The sequence below is a fragment of the Chenopodium quinoa genome, unplaced genomic scaffold (assembly GCF_001683475.1).
Source record: "Chenopodium quinoa cultivar QQ74 unplaced genomic scaffold, ASM168347v1, whole genome shotgun sequence".
NCBI lineage: Eukaryota > Viridiplantae > Streptophyta > Magnoliopsida > Caryophyllales > Amaranthaceae > Chenopodium > Chenopodium quinoa.
The window spans coordinates 3,960,920-3,973,661 of NW_018744633.1; the positions used below are offsets into that span (position 1 = coordinate 3,960,920).

The 12,742-nt window shown below is 38.9% G+C and overlaps 1 protein-coding gene across 1 annotated transcript; it reads left to right on the forward strand.

The window, feature by feature from the left end:
• The first annotated feature begins 5,192 nt into the window (after positions 1 to 5,192).
• LOC110701118 (flavin mononucleotide hydrolase 1, chloroplatic-like) lies at positions 5,193 to 11,426 on the forward strand. The gene is made up of 7 exons (XM_021878711.1): positions 5,193 to 6,361; positions 7,219 to 7,294; positions 8,212 to 8,263; positions 9,081 to 9,195; positions 9,294 to 9,364; positions 10,302 to 10,389; positions 10,987 to 11,426. Exons 1-7 carry the CDS (start codon positions 6,126 to 6,128, stop codon positions 11,126 to 11,128), a joined length of 780 nt encoding a protein of 259 aa, XP_021734403.1. The 5' UTR covers positions 5,193 to 6,125; the 3' UTR covers positions 11,129 to 11,426.
• The last annotated feature ends 1,316 nt before the right edge of the window (positions 11,427 to 12,742 follow it).

The window sequence follows — 12,742 nt, forward strand, 5'->3', positions numbered from 1 at the left end:
ATAAGATTGACAGTACGCTGATCACGGCTTTCATTGAGCGATGGCAGCCGAATACAAACTCTTTTCACCTTCCGTTCGGTGAGATGACGATCATGTTACATGACGTCGAGGCCATTCTGGGGATTCGTGTTGAGGGTAAACGACTTTGTGCTGTGGCTGATGCGGATCAGGCAGATTCGCTGGCGGAGTTGTTGGCGGTGGACAGGGCTGCACTGTACACCGAGGCGCTAGGTGTTTGGGAACACGGAGGTGTGAAGATCGCATCTGTGTTGCAGCGGTGTTTGTACCCGAGTGCACGTAGGACGCCCGACGCACAGCTGAGTGCTTATGTTTTTCTACTCCTCGGATGTACCTTGTTTCCGGATAAGAGCGGCGGAAACAAGCTCAGGCCACGCGACATCGTAGAGGCGTGTGACCCCGACAGTGTAGGCCAGTTTTCCTGGGGATCGGCTACGTTGGCGTATTTGTATCGCCAACTAGGATTTGCGAGTCGGGCTGACGCGGTAGGTATCACTGGGTGTCTGACTCTATTGCAGACTTGGATATACGAGTATTTTCCTGCATTGCGACCACATCGTGACCCAGTTCCTATTGATGAGGGGATGCCGCGTGCTTGTGCGTGGAGTCCGCGCTCGGAGAAGAAGTCCGTTGACCGCCTCCGATCGATACGGTTATTGCTGGACAGGCTGTCCCCCTTAGAGGTAACGTTTATTTATAGAGTCTACATTTTATTATTTGCACATATTATATTCATGTTATTATATTTTATATGTTGTAATTGTACAGGTGAACTGGATGCCTTTCGGCCCGAACCCTAGTGTTAGGGTACCCAGGACCCTGTACACGGGACTCATTCAGTATCGTGACATCGTCGAAGCGTACATGCCCCAGCGTTGTCTTCGCCAGCTTGGATTTGTCCAAGTTGTCCCTCCTCCCCCGGCGTGCCCGATGAAGGCGGTCCGACCTGCATCGTCGAGGGAGTACGTCGTGGAATGGCCGGATATCATGACCGGGACGTGGGACCAGTTTCCGATGGTGGCTCGATTATGGACAGCGGAGTTGCAGCGGCCGCCCTCTGGGGTTACTCCCATGTGTGACCATTACTACATGGAATGGTTCAACCGGTATTCGCACCCGAGGTTGATCGCTGATCTCGACCACAGCGATGATGATTATGTGCCACCGCCTACTGCCACGGAAGCGGTATGTCTTTTATTATATTTATCGTTGTCTTTTAATTAAGTTTTATTTGTTGTTATTGTATTTCATCTTCTTTTTTTGTTGTATGCAGTGGATGGGAAAGATAATGCAAGACGTTCAGAAACTCTCTCTTGAGAAGGACAGCATCAGTGCAACAGGGAGAGCTGTTGTTGATAGTCTGGAACAGACCCTTGCGCAGTGGGAGTCGTCGTCGAGGAGGGATTACTGATGGTTATTGTATTTTATTTATAGAGCATTATGTTGGACATTATGTTGTAAAATTGTAACATTTTAGATTGTTCTTTTAGCTTCCAACTTAAACATATTATCAGTGCTGTTTTTTAATTTTGACATAACCGTTCGTGGATCCGCGCAACTTACCCATGCAACATATAGAATGCAGTAAGCAATACAATATAAAATATTAATGTTCTCATTAAAAGAGCAACGTACAAATAAGATTACAAATAAAGAATGTAAACAAGAAAAACTAAAATGCAGCTAGGGTGTTCCATTCGTGGATCCGGTCATTATATAGCGCATCCCAACCCTCTACGCTCGCTGTGCAAATGTTGTACCACCGAGGTATAATCGGTGGCACCGGAAAATCGGTTGACATGTCTAGTCGGATGAAATGTCTGTATGACGACCCAAGAAACGCAATAGCTAGCTCTCTGACCGGTGTGGTGACAGTCTCACGCGACCGCCAAGGGAGAACCGTGGTACAAGGATAATAAGCTTGACTATGCACTCCCAGGCCGAAATGCATGACTGCGCATTTGTAAATGTTTGCAACGACAAACAGATCTAGGGGCGCGTCAAAATAATGATTTTCGCCGCAAGGTCCACCTCCCCACCGGATACGCCGGAGAGCGCCATCCAAGTCATCCTAGTACACATGACGATAAACATTTCGGTTAGAGGCAATTTCGCTGTACATCAACTCACGCACCAAACCGTAGTTGTCTTCGCCCATTTGAAAAACATCAGCCACGACCCGGAATCCGCAGTTACCATCTCCGATTACATCATTCCACCCTTCCACGTACGACATGATGATCGCAGGTATCCTTTCCTTGTACGGAACATGATCAACATCGTTTCTTCCTATTCACCAAATAATTAATTATAGACAGTTAAGAAGACAGGAGTAACACTTTAAAACTATGTGCAATAAAAACAACCAAAACGTACCAGTTCTCAGGGGCATATTCACAGACGATGAAGATTGACTACGACTAGATGACGATGTCCGACCACGAGAACGACCACGACCAAGACCACGGATATACTCAAACGCACTCCTGTTCCGCCGTTGTCGACCTCGAGGACGGTCAACTCCTTCGGGTTCCTCATAATCTAAGTTAGACGGGTGGAACATGTCATGAAGCACATGAGTAGCGTCACGAATAATAGAAGGATGGCTGGAGGACACTCGGTCGTACATCGAACGGAACTGCTCCAACTCTTCCTGTTCACGGTCGGCCGTTTGATTGTCTGCATGCTCACCAATAACAAGCGTCCTCCAGAATGAATGGACCTGATCAACATGTAACGACGCCCTTTCTTCTGTAATAACGCGATGAATGGTGCATGCGCAAGGTAATCCATGAGTTACTGAAATAGTACACCCACACCGAGTATACACTTCGTCAGCCAAGTCCCTCACCCTGTTCAGCTCAGTGAGAATCAACCCCAAGCAGTAGTGCGACACACGACCATGGAGAATCTTAAATATAAAATGGCTATACATCGTACCATGTCGTCGTCTGGAGTCCTCTAGAGAGTTCCTGATGTCGTTCTTCTGAGTTTCAATTGACTTGTTCAGTCTAGCGAACAGTGTATCCAAAGCAGCGGTCGATGAATCAATCCAGTCCTTGGTAGCTCTATGAGCGCTCTCAACTCTACATGTTGTAGTGTTCCCAAAATGAAGTACCTGGTTTGTCCAATATTTGACAAACTTTTCCCTATGAGGGACCCATTGATGCATCACATAGTCCACCAGTGCCGGACACCACTGGTACGAATCCCTGAAGTTAGCCAATGCTCGCTCATACGCTTCCTCTGTGGTAGCCTTTAGGATCTTCCGCCACTTACCATTCACCAATCTCTCTGCCATTTCCAAATTCTTCCTGAAAAGGTTGTAGGCTTTCACTTTCACGCAGTTGTTGATGTGCCATGTGCACAATAAGTGGTTCGATTCGGGAAACAGCTCTGCTATGGGGGCAAAGAGACCTCCCTCACAGTCGCTGACGATGGCTGCTGGATGAACATTAGGCCCGATGTAGTTTCTCAGCTTCTCCAAAACCCAATAATAACTTGGAGCCGTCTCATCCCTGATGATTGCATGACCAATCAGAAAGTTCTGGTTCGTTGGAGCCATCCCAACCATCTCAACCAGAGGGAACTTGTACTTGTTTGTCTTGTACGTTGAGTCGATCAAAATCACAAATGGCCAAGACTTGATCATATCAGCACAATCAGGATGCACAAGGAAAAGATGAGTCACCTCCGCTGTATCTTCATCAGAATCAAACCAGAACAGGTAACCACGTGATTGTGCCTGGTGTAGCAGCTGCTGTATAGGGTTCCTTCCCTCTGACCGTTCAAACCTGAGTTGCTGTCTGACGTTGTAGATGTGTCTTCGGTTTGGATGGTCTTCTGGAAATTTCTCTAACACAGATGCTAATATTTTAGCAGGCTTCACTTGAGCATCACTCATTTCTTTCACAACTAGTTTCGCAGCAGGACTTAAGCCGCTCAGTTGTCGATGACCCTCTTCATATACTATCATCTCATGGTTGTGATACCCCCATTTAGAGTAACCTATCACTTCCCAACCGTCACGACTCCGTAGTTGTCGAACCTTTACTTTGAACTCACACCCACAACCTTTCCGCTTTATGTCAAACCGAGTGGCTGTACGAAAATCTCTTTCTTCTCTTTTGCGATAACGGTCACATCTCAAAATGCGATCCATTCTACCATCCCGTTGAGATTTATGAGTTGCTACTACCAAGCAAAATCCAGCTGCAATTGCAACCTGTTTTGCCCAATCAATCGCCTGTTGAGCTTCTTCGAATGGACCATCATGTCCAAATATCTCACCGTAATCATTTCCGTCTCCACCATATTCCTGCATCAATTATATATTACAATAAATACATTTAACGGATAATACATTTAATTTCTATATTTCCACATAATTAACACAAAAAAAACATAATTATATATAATCAAACTTAATTTTTATAAAAACCCAATTCGAATTTTCAAACTAAATTTAAAAATATACCAATTCGAATTTTCAAATTTAATTTTAAAAAAACCTATTTCGAATTTCCAAATTTAATTTACAAAAAACCCATTTCGAATTTTTTTAAAAAATCATTTTCGATTTTTTATTTTCACAAAAAAATTAAATAAAAAACAACAACAAAATCAAAAAGGAAAAAATAAAAATTAATTATTAAAGGTGGCGTCTGCCAGGGCTGCCACACCCACTGGACTGGCGCCTGGCAGGGCCGCCTCACCCAGTGGAGTGGCGCCTGGCCAGGACGCCGGTCTGGTGGTCTGGGCGTCTGGGCTGGACGCCACTTTGGTGGTCTGGGCGTCTAGCCTGGACGCCATTCTAGTGGTTCTGGCGTCCGGCTTGGACGTCCAGGCTACGGTTTGGGCGTCCACCCTAGGCGCCGTAGCCACTACGACGGTAAACCGTGAATTTTAGCGGTCACTTACCTCGTTTTCCGTCGACGACGACGTACTTCCGGCGTCCCCCGCATCTCCGGCCTGCCATCCGGTCTCCCCCGACGAGCCAGTACGGCTCCACATTTTTTACACCGAGATTATCTCAATTTTAGCAAAAGGGCATAATGGTCAAATCATAACATATTTGTGGGCTTTATATGGTAAATTGCGGGCGATGTTTAGCGTTTCACTATGTTTATCGGATGGCACTTCCGTAAAAGAGCATGTGACAGATCTTGCTAGATTGCTTACATGTGGATAAAGTAAACAAATGTGTCAGATAAAAAGTGGAATGTAGGTTTTAACAGACGTTTGATCCATTTTAACCATAGGTAGTTGCAAGCTCCACGTGACCACCTTCTTTTTTCTTTTTTTTGAATGTTTTGCTCAACAATCAGAGAGAGGGGATGAAGATAAGCAAAATCGACAAAAACTTGGAGTAAGTTTTACAGATCATATATACCCACAACCATGCACCGCCCCAGTAGCCGCTTCCTCAGCCGTTGAAGCCACCAGTCGATACCCACTCCAATCGCCGTCGTCTGATGGCCCACCACTCCAATTGTTACCGCCTGAAGTTGCTAAACCAGCGCCACTACCGTCTTCGATCACCACCGTCTTAAAAACCGTAAATCTGAAACCTTAAATCGCCTTCCAGCCGCCACCGTCTTAAAGAATTTTGTTGTCTCCTTCCCCTTCAAAATCGAACAGTTTACCTTGGGTTACTTGTTGGTTAACAGAAGGTTGAGTTTACCTGAGTTACATTTTGGTTAACTAGAGTCAAATTTTCCAACATAACGGCTGTTAACACTTCCCCCGCTCAATTTACTTGTATACCCTTACTCAGAGACGCAAATACCCCCGGATAAACACTTCAAGTTTATCGAGGGAATAAACTTGAATTTCCTCAAAAATAACAAACTCTAATCGTGCGCCACTTCCTTACATTGCCATTTACACGCAAAAATGTGATTTGTGATTATCTTATCCTCCATTAATTAATTAAATAAATAAAGATTTGAATAGTTGATACTCCACTGCTCCCGTATCCTCTTCCACAATTTCCTATAAATTTGTCCATGATACTCTTGTTTCTTTCTTCAGCTTCTTTGATTGAATCTCATACACTAAAAATCACTAACACAAATTTTTTTAAATTTAATTAATTTCACAAAAAAATGGCACTTCTTTTCAAACCCACAATTTCTTTCCCTCTTAAATTTTCTTTAGACCCACCAAAGTCAAACTCAAGAAGTTCAATTACCATGAAAGATAGTGTTAATTGCTCCAATTTTAGCACCATTGTTGATTCTTCTGCTGCAATTGAGAAGAAAAAGTTGCCCATTTTGCTGTTTGATGTTATGGATACACTTGTTCGTGATCCCTTTTACCATGATGTTCCAGCTTTTTTTGGGTAATTTTCAATTCCATTGATTTCCCTTTTTTTTTTTTCTTTCCATTTTTATGTGGATGTGTTTATGTTTCTGGGTTAATGATGAAAGGTTTGGAAACTTAAACTGCTTTATTTATGCCCCTTATTATGATTGGGAAAAAATGATTGAAATTTATGTTATTGCACCAAATTAATCTGAAGTTGTATTAGGTTTGATCTAGGGTGTTTATGTTATATGGATTATTTGAACTGTATGTTCTTTCGAGAGCATGATCGATCTAGTCAAGCACGGCCGGCCGGGGGAGGGTGGGACTTGGGAGGCTAGGCATTGCAGGTAGTGTGTGATATACTGGTATGGTATGGTAATTTGCCGAATAAGGCGGGAACTTGTGAATATTATGGAGTTTAAATTGAATTGGAAGAAAATCTTGATAGAAAAGTGGATTTTAGAAGTATGTTTCAGTCATCATTCTCAATGTACATTGTAGAGAAAACTTCTTTATTTATTTGAGTGTTGGTGTAAAAGACTCTCAAAAACTTGACTTCATAGTCAAATTCAAGCTAAACCAGTATAGCAAGACACTTTTCCCCCCTCATGCTATGTGGATTGGTATTAGTCGTTTATTAAGACAATAAAAATTTATCACTGGATGGTTTGGAGCAATGATGTTGGTTCTGTTGATACATTTAAACTGTTGGGTTTGTCATATCTGGGTTTTTCTAATATGAGTAATATCCTAAGTACTTTTTGGTCGCTTGACCACCAGAACTATGAATTGCAGGAGCTGAAACTCTTGAAAGAGATGTCATGAATCTTTGTATTGTTTTTGTTACTCTAAGTAATGTTGTTGCTTGTCTATTGTGGATTTTGTCCCCAGTATGTCCATGAAGGAGTTGATGGAATGCAAGCATCCAACTGCCTGGAGTGAGTTTGAAATGGGATTGATTAATGAGGTATAATGGTGAATGCTAGAAGTGAGATTCATCAACTTATTTTGATTCTTGAGCAGTCTGATGGCCGTCTTTGTGTTCTTACTTATACTGGTTGTTGTTGGATATATTGTGGTCTTCCAGTTGTTTTTCGTTTCACCTGTTTTATATATCGTCTTTTCAGTAACTCTTTCTTAACTTCCCACATGTCTGCCTTTGACATTCTCAAATATGCTTCTTACTTTCTTAGTAAGTAGCAGATGTGAGAGTTTAAGAAAATCTTGTTTGCTCTTCAAGTTTAATAAATTTCATTTTTTTTAATAGATTTTGATTGTATTCTAGAAGCCGACATCATATATGGGAATATCTCTTGTATTTGAGTGGGATGCTTGCTTGCTCTCAGGGTCTCAGGGATGCCTGTCCCGAGCATCTTGCTTGCTTTTAAGGTCACAATTTTTGATGCACCTGGGATACAAGTTCTGATTTTAGAGTGGAACAGAAAATTGGTTATTGTATAGTAAGTCACATAAAATGGCTACCTTTTTGATATATTTGTCTAGAAAATAATTTAAAATGGAATAGGTTTTTGCAAAGTTTTACTTTGGTTAGCTGGGTAATGCGTAAGCTGAAGTGAATGTTCTATGTCACCCTTTGATTTATTTTGATGGGAGTTGTTTTTGAAACAGTCACGGTTTGGAAAAACAAAAAAGCCAATAGCATGTCTGTTTTATCTAAATTCAAGAGGCAAATATTGTTGGGAAAATTTTGAATAGTATACGTGGGAACTTTGACAGGATATGTTTTAACAGTATATTAAAACATTTGAAAGTATATATTTAGACCCCTAAATAGGAATTAAGATGTTCTGCTGAAATTATATGTTTTTAATGCTGCCTATAATTTCATTGCTCCTGCCTGACTTATAAGTTTGCTCTCTGCAGGCTGAATTAGCTAAAAAGTTTTTCAAAGATGGAAGGCACCTTGATGTGGAAGGTGAGTTGGTATACTTAGAATTCTTGTGTTGATCATGGTGAATCTGAGTTTCAGTTTTGAACTGCTGGGCAAATTTATTGTCTTATTTCCTTTATTAACTTTTTCACAAATGGTATAAAGGCTGGACCCTCTACAATGTGTCATTCATGGAATTTTGAACTATTATTATATAATAAAAAGAAAATATTGAGTTCCAAATTTGCTGTTGGTATATGTGATCACTATTTCTTTTCCAGCACTCTACAGAAGTTTATTATTTTAGGTGTATGGTTGAAACTTGACTGATGTTCGAGGTGTGGGAATTCAGGTGTATTGGATGGTTTGGACCTGAATTGAGTTACATGCAAGCAATTAACTAGAGGATTGTATAGACCAAATAGTCAAATACTACTGAATAGATTGTTTGGAAAAATTGATTTACTCAACTTATTTTTATTTGTTTATTTATTAGTTTTATTATGGGCTTATATATTAGTTTTATTATGGGCTTATATAGATGCATAGTGATGATGGTATTTATAGTTTCATAGAGAGTACCCTTGTCTCCTGCCTTCCTTCGATACACATATTTTTAGTTATTGATCATTGAGTGGCCTGTGTTATTGTTATATAATGAGTTATAATATACATACAAAAATCTGCGAGCAATTTGGTAAATAAGGGAGCACTTTGTAGTGTTTACTGTGTAACTATTCTCCAATTTCCAGCTCTCTTTCTCCTATAATAGATCTTTGTATTATACTTAGATACTTGTAGATATCTTGAACTTGTGCTACTAGTTATTTGATAGACTGAAGCTTTACAATTTTCTTTATAGGCCTGAAAGCATGCATGAAAAGAGGATATTCCTACTTAGATGGTGTTGAAGATCTTCTTCAAGTTTTAAAGAGAAACAACTATGAAATGCACGCTTTTACAAATTATCCAATCTGGTATTTGAGATTTCCTTCATTCTCTTATAAGATAGAGTATGTTTTTGTTGGGTTCTATTTTATGTGACTTACTTTGTACTTTTGTAATTTGTTTGCAGGTATCAACTAATCGAGGATAAGTTAAAGCTATCAACTTATTTATCTTGGACATTCTGCTCCTGTACAATAGGTATATTACATTTTTACTACCAGTTTATGGATTTCCGGCTGCAGTTGTGCCCTTTGTTTTCAACATTGCGTAGTAGAATGTTGGTAAAAAATGTTCAACTATTCTATGGGTGACTGCTTGCTTTCTTTCTTTGTGGTGATGAATTCTTCCTTCCATTGGAGTGATTAGACCATCTAACAAACTGTGAACAATCAACTGTTGTCATGTACATCGCTGAACATCTTTACAAAACTGTAAATGATCATTGATCACCCCTTTTCAATTTGACCCTGAATTCTAATAATGGTATAGACCGTCATATTTAACCATGCCTAGTATTAGAATCTCTATGGCTGTGAACTACTCTGGGATTAAGCTCATCTATCAGTTCTTTTTATTTTATGCCATTGAACCTTGATCTTTTTTTATTTTTTATTTTTTGAGTTTTGCTCAAAATTTTATAAAATTGTGTTCATTCCCCATGTTGATTCTCTCTTCTTCTTGATATCACTGACCTGCCAAATCAGAATAGGTGATTTTATGAGGGATGGTATTTGGTTTTCGTGGTAGCTTGAGCCAATTGTGCTTTAAAATGTCATTTGCTAATTAATTTATTCTCTCCGCTGACCTGTCAGACTAGAATAGAACTTGTTTTTTTCTATGTTGAATTATTGTGGACTTCCACTTTTTTATGCCACACCTTTCTTCTTTTCTTTTTATCCTCCCTATTTTAGGTTTTTTTTTTTTTTTTTTTTTTTTTTTGGTGCCCTTTTTTATCGGACTGAAAAACCTGATAACATGTGTTTTGTAATATTATATCAAAAAAGAACTAGCTAATGTACTATTTGATGCTGTTTGTTTAAACTATTGTTTGCTCAATTGTGATCATTGTTTTATTTTTCAATTCTCATTATGAAGAATTGTTTTGAAACCAGTTTTTCTAATTAATGCTCTACAGGTAAATTAAAGCCAGACCCTAGTTTTTATAGTGAAGCCTTCAAATACCTTGACGTTGAGCCAGGAAGCTGTATATTTGTTGATGATCGGTAAGTGCTTCCAGCAATTGTGAATATTAAACTCTCATTGTAGATTTGTAGTTCAATGCTTGTCTTGGTTTTAGGGAATTTTTAATAACCTGTACCCCCAAATTGATTGTGTACTGCCTGCATTCAATTTATTTCCTGAACTGGACCTTTTCTACAGCTCTCATTTTCATTTTTGAGCTTTGTGAATCATGCAATTCATTTAGGACTTTCCCATCGCCTCTTTTCCTTTTTCTTTTATTCTAATATTTTCTTTGCTATTTCATGTTATCTGTCATCCGTGAATTTGGCAAACTGCTCATTTGATGGCTGAAACTTAAAAATTTGCAAAACCACATTGCTTTTTAGTAGGTTTTTTTGCTGTTCTATGCTGCAAATACATCTGAAAGCTATACACAAACTTGATACTTGGGTATAGGACTTCAAAAAATATGTAAGATCTTTCAATAGTTTGACCTGTATATGCTGGATACAGGATACTTCTATGAGTGTTTACATATCTGAAAAGTCATCGCCATGAATATTTTTTAAGCCTTGTTTATTCTGATTCTATATTTGAATCTTTACATGTCACTGTTGTGATGAGATTTTTGGTTTCAGGATAAAAAATGTGGAGGGAGCAGTGAGTGTTGGGATGGTTGGCCTGCAATTTAAAGGTGCAGATGTGTTACGTAAAGATCTGTCTCTTCTTGGCTTAAATGTTTCTGCAGATGAGCTCAGCCACAATTGGATGAGCTCATGAAAGACGTTACATTTTGAGTTTAGTATTTGATATTCTTTCAATTGCAGAATTCCTTTGTCACTAATTTTGTTACTCTGCATTGAATTCTTGGTGTTCTCTTTTTTTGATTTTTTCCATTTGGGTGGGGGGACTCATGTAACATCATGTATATATAAAATTATCTTCTCTTTTGTGTTATGATCTCGTCTGAAACTTATATGACTTTTGACTTGATCGGTATCATGATGCACCATGACATGATCGTCAAACTACATGACATGGTCATCTAAATTCTATACAATTTTTATTCCTAGCTTTCCATTTCTGTATGACCATATTTGTTGTCTCGGTGAATCTAAAATGATAAGATGTAATCATGTAACCAGTTTGATGCTCCCAATTTTTCTTGCTTTGGAGATTCGTGGTTATATACAACTGTAATATTGAAGTTCTACTTTAATGTCTGCAACCTTCTATTTGGCTATGTACCTCATGAGCGAAGGAATATGACTTGTACAATCTTCTTTCAATATACAATCTCAGATATACTAGGCCTGTCATCTTTTCTTCTCTCTGTAATTTACCAACAATAAGATGCTTATTGTTTTAGAAAATTGTATGCAAATAAGAACAGGTGCTTATGCTGTTACATTCTGCATGTTTCTATTATACTTTGTCGTACTGTTCAAAGTACTGAGCAGTGAGCACAATTTTTTTCCATCTTTGAGGATGAAGGAAACTTGGCAATGAGGTAAGTCAGGTAACCTTTGGTACTTTCCTCAGTTGTATATTCTCTCTCAGATTTATGTGATGTTTTTCATGGTACAAAAGCAGGAGTTTAAGTGATTTATTTATTTTTTTAAAATTCTTGATTTTTTATATAAAAAAATTTGCTCCTATTCTTTCTTGTTGGATCGATTTTGATCATTATTTTGTAAAATTGTGATTGGCATCATTTCATCATTAAGAGAAGTTACGTATGCTGCTACAAATTCATTTTACTGATTGATTCAGATATTAATCAGTAAATGTTCTTGCACACCTGTTGTTTGATTTTTACCCTTGATTTTCTGCACCTAATTTGTTTGAAAATTGAGCACAAGAATGGCGGTGACTAGTTCAAAGAGTAATTATGATGGATAACTTTCTTCTCCTGTTGTTATAGAGACAGGATCTCTATTTGCTGCTTGGAAAGATGATTACTTCCTGTGACGACTGCAGGGGTACAGTCACTTCAGTTGACATATGCTTCTTGCTCTATGGGTTATCCTGCACACTTTAATAACAAGAATAGAAAGGTAAGCCAATACTGCCGCTTCTGCTGCTGGTGCTTGACTTGTTGTAGAGACTAGAGAGTGCTTCAATCTTCATGCTCAAATAATATTTTTAGCTTGATTTAAAAAAAATACTTATTGGTAGAAACTTATCAGATGGAAGAAAAATTCTTTCTACAAAATGGTGGTTTATTGTTGTAACAACTTTCATTGTATGGGAACAGAGTACAAGGGTTTATAAGGTTAGTTTGGTTGAGTGCAGTCATAAAAGATTGTATGGCAAAGGTGGATTTTGCTGAGTACAGAGTGTTTTTTTATTTTATATCGTAATCCTGTAAATTTCGCTTTTCTACGTTCTGCC